Below are 18642 nucleotides of genomic sequence, written 5' to 3'. Positions count from 1 at the left end.
AGAAAGAAATATATACAGTGGACTCTTGAATAACATGGGTTCACTTACACGTGGACTTTCACTGTAATACTGCATGATCTGTGGCTGGTTGAAACCTTGGATGCAGAACCATCGATGAGGGCCAGCGCCCCTAACCCCAACTGTACTAAAGGGTTAGCTACATAGTATTTACACTGTATTTAACAACTATTTACACAGCAGCTATATTGTATTAGGTATTACAAGTAATCTAGTGACAGCTGATTTAAAGTACAGTTGACCTTGAAGTATGTATTTAGTGAGGAAAAAAGGCATATAAATGGGCCTGCACAGTCCATGGTGTTCAAGTGTCAACTGTAATTTCAAAACTCATAGACAAGCTTCTGTAACAATTAGTCATTTCTCAAACTACAACAGGAAAAGCTGCATAAATGCTTTTTTGCATTGGCTCACAAATTTAAGTGAGTTTTGCAGTAGTAACTGAAAGCCTAGCTCCCTACTGTATGAGTTGAGATCTTGGTCTTATCTAGCCCTTAGTAGCTGTTGTGACCTTGGTCAAGTCACCTCTTGGCAACTCTATCATCTGAAAGGGAGGACTCAGACAGTTCATATCCTGAAATTCAGACTCCCACAGAGCCCCCAACTGTATGTATATGCATTCTGGAAGGAAGCTGGGGCAGTTTTCATTAGATTTTCACAGGGGACCTTCATCCAATAAGCTTGCGATATCTTAGGTGATCACGTCTAAATTGCTCCAGCTCGAAATGCTAGTATTTCTTTGTGGTATAGGAACTCTAAGGTGGCTCCCAAGATTCCTTGATATACATACCCTTTATAATTCCATTTACTCAAGTGTTGACAAGATTATTTGAGCATGGTGGATATCACTCTGTGACTAGATCAAAGAGTAGGTTTCCCAGATGGTGCTAGTGATAAAGAATCCACCTGCCAATGCAGAACACTTGAGCGATGTGGGTTTGATCTCTGGATCAGGAAGATCCCCTGGAAGAGGGCATGGCAACCGACTGCAGTATTCATGCCTGGACACAGGAGCCTGGGCTATAGCCCACAGGGTCACAGAGTTGGATGCAACTTAGTATGCACACATAGTGTAAAGAGGAAGGGATAGTGCAGGTATAATAATGTGCTCATCAGTTTGGCTTTAGGGCAATAAAAAGGGAGATAATAAGGGGTAGGCCTGATTTAATCAGGTGAGCCCCTTTAAAATACAGCTTAGGTTTGTCTCTGAGATCAGCTTCTTCTGCAGACCTTGACTAATCAAGCTGATGAGTCCTGCACTTGTAAGAAAATTACTCTATAAAATATTTGGCCTATTATAACCTCACTGGCTTACTTTTAACCAGGTTTTTGTATACTAAGAAAGAATTATGCAGAGCACTGTTATGTTTATCTTCTGGTAACTTACGCCACTGGTAAAATCATACTTTGTGTGCACTCTATCATTTGCAGCCATACGCTGAAGTTAAAGAAATACTTAAAATATAGCTCAGGTTGTCTCTCTCAGTCCACTTTGCTGAAGGAGTGAAGGAAGGTCAGAATCTTGATTTGGACAGGGAAGAAGTAGAAGCACAGATGGCATCAGCTGAATAAATTCAGTTGGAATATTAATACGTCTATACTGAAATTAAAGAATTTAAGAAATATCTTTTGTAATCTTGGGTCAATGTTAAAACCTTATGAAAGACAAGCAAACACAAGCCACTGAGTTGTACTCTAACTTGACATTAATATAAAAAAATCCACACAGCACACACACATGCCCCATGTAAAACATTGCTTTGAGTTTTAATGTTTATTTCCCCAAGATAGCCTAGCCTGCACTCTACTTGGATAAATTTTACAAGCTAGTTTTCTGCTGCTTCTAGTTTTAAACTTTAACCATGTTTCTGATGACAAGGAATGCTGCAAAAATACTCTAGTTCAACAAAGAGTTATGATCACAAAATAATTTTTATCCATTCTACAGTGTTTCAGAATTACCAGTTGATTTTTAAACACAAAGTAGATATAGATGCTAATGGTGGCTAATCTGGTATGTTTCTTATAGCAAACTGTTGTTCATGCAACACTTGTGCTCAAAGGGGAAGGCACAGGATTTCCTACAATGAGCCACCTTATAAAGAGTTCTTTTTGTACAAATTAATTTATGTCACATTTAATTTAGTGTGCATAACCTCAAAACTGAGGTATTATTCCAATTTATAAAAACCACTTGCATAACTTTTATGCAAGTTTTAAAAATACAAAGTTTTCTCCCTAAAGTGGCTCAAAATAGATTGTTCATGGCTGCCTACATCTAAGATAAAAAGATTCTAAAACAATTGAACAGATTAGGCATATTATTAAAGGTGTTCAAACCATTACTTGATTTGTACATCTACTCAAACCTCTTCATCGGTCTTTATTCAGCAGTACATATGCACCAAATCCCATTTTAGAAGTTTCCATATCATTTTCATAGAAAACAAAGTTTGAAAACAAGTAACATTTAAACACATCACGGTATTCTACCACAACTGAAACTTTTTTCTTCTTCTTCTTTACAGGACTCAACAAAATCTAAAAATGAACTAGGCTGTAGATTTATCTCATGCAAAGATCTTTATGTTATCTCTGAAAATGAAAAGGATGGCTTTTAAAAGCACATTTTACTGTTTTATACTATTATGGCAACTTGTGTACTGTAACACAGTCTATTTTGAGGGAAATTTATGATTTTTTTTTTCATGCAAAAATCTACACAAATTAGTTTTGATGATATGGAAAGCTTTTCATAGCATCAAACATTCATCTGGTGCAAATGCACAGGGAAACCTTCCTGAAAGTTTTCTGACTTGAGAAGCAACTAAAAAGCCATACTAGGTAAAGTAAATAAAAACTAAAAACAAAACAAAAAAACTCCCACAAAAAAAAAAAAAAACCTAAAAAAAAAAAAAGGAGGGGGTGGGAACAGGGAGGAAGGGAAATAGAAAACACAGGCTGCAGAGTACACCAATGTCTGCTGCTGAACTGGTCTTTGTTTTCATGTCCAGTGTACAGTAACACTTATGATCTCACTCTGATGATTTTACTAGGTTTGTTATCAGCCCCCTGAAGGCAAATCAAGCTTGCATGCGTTCACATACAGCACCACAACCATACTCTCGTACACAGTCACTCCAGGACTAGGAGTCTGCTTCATGAATGAAGAGCCCCAGATTTGAAAGATGAACCTGGCTCTCCATCACTGAGCCAGACATTCATTCAACACTGTCCACTCACACACTGCTTCATAGCAAGGCCTGGGCTCGTTTTCCTTTGACTTTTATGGGCATCCTATTCTCTTTTATGCTTACAAGGCTTGAAGATGACAGTACTGCACTTTCCCCTCAATTGATACAAAGTCAATGTTCCTTCTCAGGCACTGAAGATCTGTGACCTGTAGCCCTTTTTACTTTGAACAACCTAAATAAGCATCCATGTAGAGTTTTCATTACTTTTTTTGCCACTCATTCTCACTCGCACCCACTCGCCATCTTGACCTCATTTGGGCATTTTCTGTGATTCCAAATGAAATCTTCACATTTTCTTTCCCGATTTAATGCAGCAGCAGATCCCATGAGCCAAGCTTGATGGATCAAACCTTTTTATATATATGTATATATATATATATATCCCAGTGCTGCATTGTACCTAACTTCCACAACATCTTTCTAAAACTGGAACCCTTCTGTTGGTACATTGGCAGATGAATTGAAACCAAATGTTCCACCTTGTATTGCCTCTGGAACAAGGCTAGGATCTTCATCAATCTAAGGGGGAGAGGAAAAAAAGAAGGTGATGGTTAGTTTTAAATTATAAAACACAGTTTTGTAGTTAACACTTCCATTTAAAAAGTATGAGAGATTATGGGTGGCCAACATTGTCCTACCATCCCTTGAACCCTGAATACACTTCATAAAGGTTTTTTTTTTAAGGGATACCAAAAGCGAAGAAACTGAAAAGAGTATCCAAAATGGGTATCTTCTGAAAGAAGCAAAGAGATTGGAGATGGTACTATGTCTCAAATTCAGAGAGTATACTCATTCTAATGCTACCACTTTTGGAGAGTAGTGTATTCTTCGGTTAATATTTTAATAGCAACTAGAGACAACTTTTGAGCTTAAAGTAGTAACATAATAGCCCTATTAAAATGGATAACTGATATTCTTTCTATATGCTTTATATCTAACGGTTGAAATACCACAAAAGTATGTGCCTGTGGTGTAGTTCCTATAAAGAGGCACATCATCTTTATTATTCTTTTCACAATGTAACAGAGTAAGCAAGACCTGTATGTTGAAGTATTAAAAATCATCAAGGCTTTGTGTATACCTAATTATCAATTAGGACTTCTAAAAATATCCAACTTTAATACATGATAAAAGCTACTTTTAAAAAAGTATGCTTTTTAACAAACATTATATTCTAAATAGGACTTAGCTTGATAATCTGTAGGTATTACAGATAATCTGTAGTCTAATTCTTTTTTAGTACTGTCCTTGTCAAGTTAATCTACAAACCATATATGCTTAACAAAACATTTAATAATATTCCATTTTCTTTTTTAAAAAGTTGAGAAAATCAGTCAAGTAATCCACTGCTGGCTATATCTGATCACTATAATTTTAGATTTAACATTCCCAATGAGATAATACTAAAAATAATTCTTTAATTTCAACTACCATATACTGACAATCTGAAAACATTCTTCTATAGTATACATTATACAGTAACTTATATTTCTTGATAATTTTTTTTCACCGTATCTATTTATCTTCATTTGTTTTTGGTCGTCACCAACTAAAATTAATGATGGCAATATATTCAAATACAGATTAACTAATTATTGTCATAATGGATTTATCATAGGATATACTAGCTACACTATTTTGTTTATAAACACATTAGGCTATTAGCAATATAACTACAGAGATATCAAGGGAAAATAAAGCCTGATTTATTCACTGCCAAAAAATTCTCTTTTTTTTTTTTTTGCCATTTGAGCTAATACTACTTTTTAATACCCCAAAGGACTTTAAAATACTGAAATATTACGTATCTATTTCAATTCCATTCCTCCAAAATACATACATATACGTCCTACTTAAATTTCCTCCAGACTTATGCTTATTAAGTAAAACTAAGAAAACAATAAGATTATTAAATACATCATCTGAAGAGAAGAACTGATCAATGATCTCATAGGCCAATTTGTAGATGTCTTCATTTTCATGATTTTGAAGCTGTTCAATTTTCTCCAGTCCTGTAAGAAATTTTATGAACTGAAATAATAATAATATTAAAACAACAACAACACAGTGGCAAAATGGTTACAATAATCTTGGGAACACATAATTCAATTTTGGGGTATCTATTCTAAAGGTGAATCTTAAAAACAGTAAGATTTTATTCACAAAGATACAGCATATTTATCTTAAAAAATTATTTGAGGGACTTCCCTGGCAGTCCAGTAGTTAAAACGCCACACTTCCAATGCAAGGAGCACCGATTCAACTCCTGGTCAGGGAACTAAAATCCTATATGCCAGGTGGCACACTGCAGCCAAAAAAAACCTCCCAAACACCTGAGTGTTTAACTACATATAAATTAAGCAATGGGATATCTATCTATTCAGAAGAAAATGATGTATCATACATCAGTGTTTGTAAGGAGTTAGTAATAGTATGTAAAATTGTTCTGTTAAAAGCTGGGAAATCCCTGGTGGCGTAGTGGTTAGGACTCTGGGCTTTCACTGTCATGTGAGTTGGTTTCAATCCTGGTTGAAACGGAGGATCCCATGAGCCATGTGGCATGGCTAAAGGAAAAAACCAAAAACATCCCAAAACAAACAGTAAAACCCAAAGGTGCAAGAAAAGTAAAAAAAAGTTAAAAGCAAGTTCTTTTTATTTTGTAGCATTTGCCAAATTTTTCTAGTGAGCATGTAAGAAAAAACTTTTAAGTACTCATGATTAACAAATATGAATGTTAAGACAGCTATTAAGTATAATGAAAAATGATCATGATCAACAACAGTATTTCAGGGGACAGAGGATTCTCCCCTGTAAATACTAACAAATGTATTAAATCATAAGCAAAATATGTAAACAACCTATTGATATAAAAATTGAATACTGTTTTGCTTTGTAGTGTTTTAGTCACTAAGTCATGTCTGATTCTTGCAACCCCATGGACTGTAGCCCACCAGGCTCCTCTGTCCATGGGATTCTCCAGGCAAGAATACTGGAGTGGGTTGCCATTCCCTTCTCCAGGAGATCTTCCTGACCCAGGGATCGAACCCTTGTCTCCTGCAGGTAGTCTCCTGCATTGCAGGAGGATTCTTTACCAACTGAACCACCAGGGAAGCCTAATAGGAATAATAATTAATTTAAAAATCTCTGAATTAAAGTGAAATTCCCCTTTCATGAGTATTTGTCCTCTATTTCTTAAGTGGAGGAAATTGCTTTGGGCATATTTCTCACTTTACACACTCTCCTTATGGGGCCTTTCCACGAAAAGGTTTAACTACTATTTACATATAGGTTGAGGACTAGTACTCATCTATGGCTTCATTTTTCTGAGCTTCAGATGCTTAAAACTTTAAACCTGCTTGATAATTTCATGAAGACATTTTATAGGTACCTAAAGTTCAAGCTGTACAAACACAATGTTATCTGCCATTCTTCATTTACACTGTTTATTCTACTGTATTCTTACTGGTGATAATCAACAACAGTTTGAAATCTGAGAGAAAGACTAAAGTTCCCTTTCCCTCAACTCTATAACAAAATGTCAAAAACTTCAAAGCCTATCCTATCCATTTCTTGAATCTGGTCATCTCCCCTTTGTCTCTATCATCACCGCCTTCATTTATTGTGGCATGATCGTTATATACTTTCCCAGGTGGTTTCCTGCCAGTCTCTACTAGGGTTCCATTACCCTCACATCCATGCTCCATTTAAACATATCAGTTCCCCTGGTAAAACCTTCCAATGATTTGTCATACCCTATGGCAGAGAATCCTTTGGGAAATTTGTAAGCTAGGCTTTACTTCCAGTGAAATAGGCAATGCTCAAGATCTCTATTTTTATATTAATTACAAAAATAAATTTTTAATTATTAAAAGGTTTATATGGTAAAAGAAAAAAATACACAAATAGGAAATTTTTTTTTAACTATTCCTTTTACATTTTTTAAGTTTTAAACTTTTCTGGAACTCACTTCCTAATTAGTTCCCTAACAGTATTTCCCATTTCCTGTTCCCAACTTGATAGTTATGAATTTTGTTGTTGCTGTTCTAACTGTCACTCTGTGTGCTGCGTATCACTTAAGTAACTTCAAAAACACTTACTTCCTATTAATTTTCCAAGTTTCCAAATTCTACTAAATAAGTTGAAGATACTGGTTCTCCTATTCTTAGCTACCTCTCCTTTCACATACTTCTCAACTTCTATCAGAAATAGCTCTACTTTCATGCTTACCTAGGTTGATAATATATTTTGTTCCACACCCACATCAGAAACTTCCATGTTGTCTAGATGTTCATCCTAAGAGCTGAAAGCTAAGGCACGTTGTGTACCTTCCTGGTGGCTCTGGTACACTGCCAGATTTGGGAACCACTGCCTTAAAGTATTTGCTGTGCTACAAAGCTTCTAAGATTGTAGGTGCCTGATCAATGGCTAACTCCATAGTCTCATCTTTGGGTGGTTTCTACCTCATACTTGGTGATTTAGCAACACTGAACTGCTTATAATTTGCTGAATGCTATTTCTCACCTCAGACTTTGCTCATGGTGTTACCTCTGCCTGGAACACCTTTCATCCCTTTTCACTTTATTAATCCTTATTCATCTCTCAAAATCCAGCTCAGGTCACTTCCTATTTCTTCCAGGACAGATTAGGTATTTCACTTTGTTGCACATTTCTATTTGGGTAATCGGGAAGATCCCCTGGAGAAGGAAATGGTAACCCACTCCAGTATTCTTGCCTGGAGAATCCCATGGACGGAGAAGCCTGGTAGGCTACAGTCCAAAGGGGTCGCAAAGAGTCGGACACGACTGAGCGACGGAACGGAATCAGCACATTAAATCAGTTCATGTTTATCTCCATGATTAGACTACATGCCTTGAGGGCAAGGACTGTGTCTTGTTCACCACTGTCTTCCCAGTATCCCAGTATCTTAGCACAGTGCCTATTCAATATATGGCAGCAATTCAGTTACCTAAGCATATGCAGCAAGCTGAGCAGGACTGTACATATAGAATATAGTATTTATCTGATTCTATTACTTGATTATCTAAGACAGAAAAATATAGAAATGTTGCATTTGAAAATAAAAGTAGTTACAAAAAGAACATTAAAATGTGGAATAACAGCATATAATAAACTTACCTCCACATTCTTCTATAAGATTGGCTATGGTTTCTGCCTCATCTTCAGCCATTTTTAATATATTACTTAGTCCATCAAGTACTACTTGCACAACTTGTGCATCTTTTACAGTCAGCAAGTTGCAAAAAGGTGGGATAACATTTTGTTGGATTAGGTAGGCCACCTGAAGAAGAAAAACACCATGATATAATAAATGTTCAGTGAATTTCATTTGCGCACCCTGTTATCTCACTGGAATAATTCTGACTTTATAATCTTGAATTTGGAAATAGGACATCATTTCTCACATGTTAAGTTAACCTACATTAAACTAATCTTTTCTTTTTAATGCAGTACGTTTATTTTTCACTAACTTAGAGAAAAGAAAAACTAAAGTGAAAATGAAGGAATCATTCAACTTCATATGACACATTTCTTTGCCATAAGGAGTACTTCCTTCAAAGATCCTTTCTCCTTTAATATTAAATTATGAAGTCAGTTATGAGGCCAGATAATTATTTTTTTTTAAACTACAATTGTTCAATGTGACAGCATCCTCTCTTTGCTTTAACATTTAGCACTCTCATATACCTGGCCATCTCTCAATCTGCTATGCTATAGTTCCATAAAATTTGCAAATTTTCTACCTTTATATTTTATTAGTTATTGCCATATATTTATATTCTGCTCTATATTCATATTTGAGTGGATTCAGTCTATGGCGTATCTGTGACAATTATGCGCTCCAAATTTGCCCCTTTTTACTTGTCTATGAAACATATCTGGGACCGGGACTTTCCTGGCAGTCTAGAGGTTAAGACTCCGTGCTGCCAATGCAGGAGGCATGGGCATGCAGTCCCTGGGCCAGGAACTGGGATCCCACATGCTGTGCAGTGTGGCCAGAAGATAAAAAATAAATAAAACTCATTTTCTTTTGCCAGTTGGCACAATGTTAAGCTCTGTTACCTGCACAACTCTCAGAGTGAGTGTTTCTTTAAATTTTATGCCCTAGGTATCTCACATTGTTGACCCTAGTTCCTAGCCCCAGCTTTTAAGTTGAATTTAGTTCCTTGCTTGGTTTACTGTCAGATAATTTTTGTTGTTCATTTGTTAGGAGAATGTGTGAGGCAGTTTCATTCTGCCCTATTAACCTCAAAAGTCTTGATTTTTCCTTAACATTAAAAAAACAAAACCCCTGACGATAAGTGCTTCATCTTACCCTGGATTAGAAAAATTCTTGTAGGCCAAGAAGCTGGAAAGAGAACATTTCACATCTATGAAATGTAACTAAAGGAAGTCAAGGTGACACTTTTATATATCACAGGATGTCTATTATCTTGCTATTATCTTAAATTATGATTTACTGAAATACAAATCTTAGAACTGTTAGTACTGTTACTTATCAGTTTTGAGAAATATATAAGAGCTGAACTTACTTGATCTTTTCTTCCACTAATTGTTAAGTTACTTATGGCCCACGCAGCTTCTTTCTGAGTGCCAAAATCTCCCTATAAAAGCAAAGTAAAGGATATAAACTGCAATATAAGATAAACTGGAAAAGGTGTTTCCTGAAATGATTTTTCAACTGCATACTCCCCCTGGTTTTCTTCTAGCCTTTATGTATTCATATAATAAAGATAAGGCTCTGAACCCAATTTACACTAAATAAATGGAGACTCTATTTTGTGAACTTTCCCAACAACAAACTGACTTGATATTGCTGTTCATAATATCAAATGAAGTCAATGATAAAATACAATAAAATCAGTTAAAAAAAACAAGGAGGTTACAATTTTACTTTAGTCAAAGAAATGTCAAGGTAAAATAAAGTATCTTTTTAAATACATAGTTTTAAAAATAAAAATATCCATCATTAATGAGACTGTGATAAAGACTACTCTTATAAAGGTTACTTTCATACAAATTAAAAAATAAATTTAAAAAGTCATATATTTAATAATCTCACCTTTGAGAGTTAACCAAGAAAATTTAAAAACTGCAATGGATTAATACTAAACACTGTAAATCAACCATACTTCAAAAAAAAAAAAAAGCTGCAGTAGGATATCTACTTTTACTTATCAGATTGAGAAAACCCATCTGTCAGGAAAACTGGTAGCAGTGTAGAACAGTACACAACCTTTTTTGCAATAAATGGGCATTATATAGCAAATTGATATCTATGTCTATTTGTGGATCCAGTGATCCTAAATATAACCTGGCACGTGGAAAAAACCTTACATAGACATTTGCTTGTATTTAAAGAAGAAATAATAGAAGAATAACCCAAAAATTAAGGGAAAGAAAAGGGAAGAACAGACAAAACCGAAGTTAGACCTTTGTGTATTACCTTGAAAACAAGGCACTTATTTTTTACTTGAAAACTGTAAATGCTTCACATAACCAAAAACAAAATAAACAAGGGAATTTTCTAGTAGTCCAATGGTTAGGTCTCCACACTCTCACTGCTGAGGGTCTGACTGGGGAACTAAGAAACCATGAGCCTCTTGGCATGCGCAAAAATAAAGAAAAATAAAACCCCAAAACTGAAGCAATTTCCCCAAATATAAAAACACACAGAAACAAAAAACTGCATATGAAGCTGGTGGCTTAACTACACATATAGAAATTATTTCAAGTGACATTATTTTTAAGTACATCATTGATGGAATATATCCTGAAGACAAAAAATCCTCAAGGAAATTCCAAAAGTGGAGTATGTTATTAGCATCAATGTGGTCTTGTTATTTGGACAGATTTTATATTATATAACTCAATATATGCCAAGTAACTATGTCTACAGAAAGATTTCCAGCATAGATGAGATAAAAACACAAAATCAAAGAAGTGAAAATAAAAAGTTATCTTAGTGATATCTGATAGCTTTCTTTCATTTATGATTTGTTTTTATGAATTCTCATGTTTACAAAAATTACAATATGTATATATTTCATTTTCTTAAAAAAAAATTACCTCCTAATTTATTCACTCAAGCCTAGATACCATGACAATCTTGTAGCAATGATCATCCTTAGTATCTGAACTATGACCTTTAAATACCACTTGCTACAAAAAGGAACCAAGACACCCTGAAAATAGTTAATTCTAGGTCTAGGTCAGAAAATATACCAAAAAAAAAAAAAGCCCAAGAATCATGTCACATCCAAAAGGTAGGAAGGTCTCAAAAAACACTCGGGTGATGTTAAAAACACCGGCACCAAACTTAAAAGAGGTTCCCACTGGTCACGGACAACCTGAGCATCAGAAAGAATAACTAACTACAAAGGACTGAAACTTATAATAAAAATAGATATATGTAAATCCATAATGACTTTGTACTAGTCTCCTTTTGAGGTTGTTAGGGAACCATGTCATTCTAAAAATGGAATGATAATAAGCAGGAATCAAACATTTATCTTGCTTTTCCTATATGAAATATATTACAGAATAAATGAATAGTTGATGAGGAAACGCTCTTTAATCTTCTTTACTGAAGAATCACGCCCAACACAGAATTACAAAGTCATCATTTTGCAGTTCCTAGTAAAATAAGGGATCTAGGTAATGTTCATCATGACTGCTTAAAAACCACTATGTGAAAGAATGATGAATAACATTATAATTATGGGTGGAACAGTCTTGTAACACCTGAGCTCACTTGTCAATCTAAATTATCACTAAATGTAGGATAAACAGAATGTATCTCCCCATGTGAATCATTAGAGCATTAAATATTTTTCCCTAAAATCTGAACCCAATCTAGCAGTTTGTAAGAAACATGGAGGAAAAGAGGATAGAGATAACTTCTCTTTAATGAACAGATCAGTGTTCAGGAAAAATCCCACATGCTGTGATCGTGGTATTTTATTTTTTGATTGTGACATTTTAAACTGTGTCTTTCCCAAACGTTAATGTAAGCATGTGATGACATGACATATGACTAAATAGCACAATTACCTGCTGTTTGATCTTGGGCAGTTTGTCTATACTACAGTTTCTTCATCTGTCAAATGGGAATAATTCTTGACCTTACAGAGTTACAGTATTAAATAAGGTAATATATGTAAAGTGCATGGAACAATATTCAAGCATATGATTTTTAATAAATTCCAAGATAATGGTAACTTTGATAAAACAATGATAAGAAAAAGGGCCAGTGGTTTCTAAAAAGAAATGTTTCATGTATATAAAAATTGCTTGAAAGTTTTAATACTACTTTACTGTACTACTCATGCCACTATAACGATTCTAATTAAACAGAAAATATATATACACATAATTAGTTATATTAAGTTCTTTTCCTCTCACACATATACTAACAAGATGACTTTCTTACCTTATCCAAAAGGTGTATTATCATTGGTACAAGATTGGCATCAATTACTGCCTGAACCTGCTGCTGATTTCCTGCAGTGATGTTAGAGAGGAACCACACCGCTTCCTGTAGAAAAAAATTCCTTTAATATTTCTTACTGAAAAATAAAATCTGCAGCTGAACCAGGAAAAAGCATTCACTACCATGACCAAATGATTTATACTATGGAATGAGTTCCATAATAAAAAATTTCAGAATCTGTATTTCCCTGTCCCCTTATCCGTATTTTTCCTTGGACAAATTGCTAATGAAAAAAACTAACCTTCTAAAAAATTCTTGAAAATGTTCCAAGCACTAAGACTATAAAGAACTTGGCTGAACAAATTAAGAAATTGATGAACTGTAACAACCCAGCGGAGGTGATGGAATTCCAGTTGAGCTATTTCAAATCCTAAAAGATGATAATGTGTAAGTGCTGCACTCAATACGCCAGCAAATTTGGAAAACTCAGCAGCGGCCACAGGACTGGAAAAGGTCAGTTTTCATTTCAATCTCAAAGAGAGGCAATGCCAAAGAATGCTCAAACTACTGCACAATTGCACTCATCTCACACGCTAGCAAAGTAATGCTCAAAATTCTCCAAGCCTGGTTTCAACAGTACGTGAACCGTGAACTTCCAGATGTTCAAGCTAGTTTTAGAAAAGGCAGAGGAACCAGAGATCAAATTGCCAACATCCACTGGATCATCGAAAAAGCAACAGAGTTCCAGAAAAACATCTATTTCTGCTTCATTACAATGCCAAATCCTTTGAATGTGTGCATCAGAATAAACTGGAAAATTCTTCAAGAGATGGGAATACGAGACCACCTGACCTGCCTCCTGAGAAATCTGTATGCAGGTCAGGAAGCAACAGTTAGAACTGGACAAGGAACAACAGACTGGTTCCAAATCAGGAAAGGAGTATGTCAAGGCTGTATATTGTCACCCTGCTAATTTAACTTATATGCAGAGTACATCATGAGAAATGCTGGACTGGATGAAGCACAAGCTGGAATCAAGATTGCTGGGAGAAATATCAATAACTTCAGATATGCAGATGACACCACCCTTAAGGCAGAAAGTGAAGAAGAACTAAAGAGCCTCTTGATAAAGTGAAAGAGGAGAGTGAAAAAGTTGGCTTAAAACTCAACATTCAAAAAACTAAGATCAGGGCATCTGGTCCCTTCACTTCATGGCAAATAGCTGGGGAAACAGTGGAAACAGTGACAGACTTCATTTTTGGGGGCTCCAAAATCACTACAGATGGTAAAAGGAGCCATGAAATTAAAAGACACTTGCTCCTTGGAAGAAAAGCTATGACTAACCTAGACAGCATATTAAAAAGCAGAGACATTACTTTGCTGACAAAGGTCTGTCTAGTCAAAGCTATGGTTTTTCCAGTAGTCATGTATGGAGGTGAGAGTTGGACTATAAAGAAAGCTGAGCGCCAAAGAATTGATGCTTTTGAACTGTGGTGTTGGAGAAGACTCTTGAGAGTCCCCTGGACTGCAAGGAGATCCAACCAGCCCATCCTAAAGGAAATCAATCCTGAATAATCATTGGAAGGACTGATGCTGAAGCTGGAATTTCAATACTTTGGCCACCTGATGCGAAGAACCAACTCATTGGAAAAGATCCTGATGCTAGGCAAGATTGAAGGCGGGAGAAGAAGGGGACGACAGATGATGAGATGGTTGGATGGCATTACCAACTCGATGGACATGAGTTTGAGTAGACTCCAGGAGTTGATGATGGACAGGGAGGCCTGGCAAGCTGCCGTTCATGGGGTCGTAAAGAGTCAGACACGACTGAGTGACTGAACTGAACTGAATACAAACACAAATCTTATTTATTCCCTCTTCTATTCTGATCAAGAGTCCTAGCCAAAAAGGATGAGAATCTCAATTATACATGATGATGGAAACACACAAAAATTAAACAATGGATTGTTTTTGTATACTTATTAATACTCATTCACTGTACCATCTCTCTCAAAGATAAAACAGAATCAGATGTTCAACTGCTTTACTGGTCTAGCTCAATGATCTTTTCATGCTACCCTTTATACCCCAATGGTGATATTGCTACCAAGATGATTACAAGTTGCTTTTCCTCATAGAAAATAAAAGCCACTTGAAAACACAGAATGAAATGAGACAAAATATCTGCCTATCTAACCCTAACATAGTATCCTATGTAGGATATTACTATAATTGACAAACTTAATAAATTTATTAAACATATGAATTTACTATAAAGGAAACATTTTCTCTCTTTTAAAAAACTAGTAAACAAGTTTTACTCCTAATGTGCAGAAGGCTCTTTTGGATCAGATCACAGGATCACATTCAATGAACCTGTCAGAGATTTTAGGGTGTTAGGCTACTTAGGTGAGCTGCTCCTGGGCTATAATCATAGGCAATGCTGTAATCAACAACCCATGCACTTCTACAACAGCCTCAGATGCACTCCAGTATCAGCATCACCAGTCAGTGCCCCCTTTTCATAGCCTCCACAAGCACACACACATGCGCACGCACACACACACACTATCAGATAGCTAAAAAATATTAAACAAGATTACTTAACTTAGGTATTAAAATTTTCTAATCATACAACATTTAACACCCAATTATCTCTACTTCATCATTTCCAGAAGAGCCAAGTTTGCACTGTTTGCAACTGGTTTATCGTAAAAATGGAAAATCATGTACCAGTCCATATCATAAAGAGTAAAATATCTTACTTTCTTGTAATGTCTAAATGACAGCTTATATTAACAATAAACATTAAAGATACTTAACCCCCTAATTTCATAAATGAAAATGGCTTCTTCACATGCTATTTATTAAACAGTATTTAAAAATACTTACTTTATTAATTTTCTCTTTGGGATGTGTCAGAAGTGCAGGGAAGTGTGAAAGAGCATCACAGTTTAAAACTACTTGTGTTTGCTCATCAGTTCCAGTAACAATATTGCCTACAGCTCGAAGTGCTGCTGTCTGAAACATAAAAATATTTAATAAGATGTTGTTCTATAGGAATCACTCCTTATACACACAGGTGTATTAGGCAGGCTATGAGAAATATCTTCATTCATTCATGGCAAACTATACTTTTGAGCAAGTTGTGTCAGACACTGATTTAGAAACAGAGGAGTGAATAGGACAGATACAACCTCAGTTCTTAGGGAGCCTCCGTTACTGTAAGAGGAAATGGTCAACAAACAAGTAAGTATGAAGGATAACTTTAGATAATAATTATGACCATAAAGAAAATAAGATAATACAGAAGTTTTTGTGTGAACACGTTTTCAGTTTTCTTGGGTATACACCTGGGTGTGGAATTTCTGGGTCATATAATAACTCTGTCTAACTTTTCTAGGTACTGTCAAATTATATTTCAAAGAGGCCATACAATTTTACATTCTTACCAGTAATGTATGAGGATCATACTTTCTTTACATTCTTGCTAACACATGCTACTGTCTTTCTGATTATAGCCATCCTGGTGTGTATAAAGTGGTACTTCACTGTGGCTTTGATTTACATTGCCTTAGTGACTAATGATGTTGAACATTTTATGTGCTTACTGTATGTCTTTTCTTAGGAAAACATCAATTTTTAAAAACTATTTAGAATTGGGTTGACATTTTTTGTTGAGTCTTAAGTTATTTATGTATTCTGGACACAAATCCTATTTCATACATGATCTGTGAATATTCCCTTCCATTGTGTGGGTTGTCTTTTCACTTTCTTGATGGTCTCTTTAGAAGTTTTAATTTTGGATGTCCAATGTGTTTTTTGGCCATTTTTCCTTTGGCTTCATGCAGTGTCAAATCTAAGAAACTACTGCCTAATTCAAGGTTATGAAGATTCATGCCTTCTAAGAGGTTTATACTTCCAGATGTTTCATAATAGCTGTTTGATTCATTTTTGAGTTTATTTTTAAAATATATGGTGTGAAATAGGGATCCAACTTCATTCCTTTATATATATGGATATCCAGTAGTCTCAGCACCACTTGTTGAAAAGACTGTTTTTACTCACTGAATTTTCTTGGTACCCTTGTTGAAAATCCACTAATCACAAACGTATGAGTTTCTTTCTGGACTCTTGATTCTATGTCATTGATCTGTATGTCTATCCTTATACTAGAATCATAAAATTTTGTTTTCTCTAGCTTTGTAGTCAGGTTTTGAAGTGAGAAGTTCCCAATTTGAAGTGAGAAGTTCCCAAACTTGATTCCTTTCTCAAGACTGTTTTGGTTATTTCTGGGTCCACCTATTTTCAATATGGATTTTAACAAGAACTGCATTTAATCTGGAGATAATTTTGGGGACCGTTGCCACCCTAATACTGAATCTTCCAATCCACAAACATAGGTATCTTTATACTTATTTAGGTCTTATTTAATTTCTTTCAAAAATGTTTTGCAATGAGCCAGTTTCTTCAACAAATAAATTTAATAAGGGAAAGAATAAAGGAAGAGTAACAGAAACATACGGACATAGCTACTAAATGTAATGTGCTGACTTTGAAGACCTACTGATTTGGTCAAGTTGTGAAAAAAAATGAGGCAAAAAGTAAAACTCAGATACTGATTGGATTTTAATGATTATTTCTAAAGTGCTCTAACGATACTGTGAATGGTAAAAAATAGGCTTACTTCTTATAGATGCAAGCTGGATGAAATTATACAATATCTGGGATTTGTGTCAAAGTAATCTGGAGGGGAAGTAGAAATATACAGGAAACCTACATAGTTCATTACATTATTCTTTCTACATTCCAAAGTTATGGCATGAAAAATTAAAAAAGAGTTTTAAAAAATCTATATTAGTTATCAGTAAGGAACAGAACATTAAATTTCTTTGAGCGCTGGCTAAAGTAAAAGTCTAAGCACTGTTTTCTCAAAGTCCAGTATTAAAAGTGAAGATGCATTCAGAAAAAACAAAAACAAAATGCAAACCAAAAACCTATACCAAGACATAAGCACCACACTTAAGAAATGCAAACTTCAGGATAAGAATTTAGTAGGAATATTTAAAATAGACTACAAATACCCCTAAATGACAAAGTATTCTATTAATCAATTATTTCTGAACTTAGCTAAGTGTTCCTTCTTTTCTGTAAAGTGCTTTAAATTTTAGAGATGGGTTTTCATTTTGACAGCATATGAATAACCTAAAGAGCTTTTTAAAGCCCAGACTTCTAGGAAATACAGCAGATTTATTGAAACAAATTCTAAAAGTTGGGCAAGGGAAACCAATTTTTTTCTTTAAGCTTCAGATACCTGATTTTATCATCTAGCCAAGGTTGATAAAGCGAATCTGGTTAACAGTTTTCCTTATGCTATTATTGTAGTTTATAGGTTCTTTGTCATTCTACAATTAAAGCATGCTATTTACCTCAGGACAGGGAGAACTTGCTGCACCCCCCTTTACCACCGTAGTTTGACAGTTATTGCTTATAACTGTGTGAACTTCTCACCTTCTCTTTATTAGCTCTTTCTAGATGCAGGTTCTTTGGGATGTTTCTATGGAAGGATTTTAAAATAATACAATAAAACAAAAATCAAAGCAAACGATTTTAAATAACTGGAAGAATACAAGTTAGGGAACCCCTAAGCAGCACATTTCAGTACAGAGCCTTTATCACAGTGCCAGTGAGGCTGAGCATTAACTAACCCTGCCAGGTGCAGTGAAGAAGAGTAAAAAAGGACAGCTGTAGGGGAAAAAAAGAGTAAGAGAGTGAAAGAAGAAAAATAGGTAAAGTAGGAAAAATAAAATCATCAATACTTGTTTCAGATGCTACCCAAGTTGCTTTAAGAACTGCCCTGCTCTACGTTAGAGATCAGTAATTTACAAAGAAGTCAACTTAGCTTTTTTTTCTAAAGGA

The 18642-nt window shown here is 35.0% G+C and overlaps 1 protein-coding gene and 1 non-coding gene across 2 annotated transcripts in view; both read right to left on the bottom strand.

Annotated features, from left to right (window-relative positions):
* Positions 1 to 1764: 1764 nt before the first annotated feature.
* Positions 1765 to 18642, bottom strand: part of KPNA4 (karyopherin subunit alpha 4) — a 60422-nt gene continuing 43544 nt past the window's right edge. The window contains exons 12-17 of the mRNA XM_055410609.2: positions 15616 to 15744; positions 12724 to 12828; positions 9824 to 9895; positions 8409 to 8571; positions 5190 to 5284; positions 1765 to 3791 (exon numbers count right to left, since the gene is read on the bottom strand). Coding sequence (XP_055266584.1) covers positions 3693 to 3791; positions 5190 to 5284; positions 8409 to 8571; positions 9824 to 9895; positions 12724 to 12828; positions 15616 to 15744 — 663 coding nt within the window. The 3' untranslated portion in view covers positions 1765 to 3692. The remainder of the gene's footprint in view (positions 3792 to 5189; positions 5285 to 8408; positions 8572 to 9823; positions 9896 to 12723; positions 12829 to 15615; positions 15745 to 18642) is intronic.
* Positions 15067 to 15397, bottom strand: LOC129553861 (small Cajal body-specific RNA 7). The gene has a single exon (XR_008685534.1).

The sequence above is a fragment of the Moschus berezovskii genome, chromosome 1, assembly GCF_049115385.1.
Source record: "Moschus berezovskii isolate FMDL1 chromosome 1, NW_MosBer_1.0, whole genome shotgun sequence".
Classification (NCBI taxonomy): Eukaryota; Metazoa; Chordata; class Mammalia; order Artiodactyla; family Moschidae; genus Moschus; species Moschus berezovskii.
This window is presented reverse-complemented; position numbering and strand designations above follow the sequence as displayed.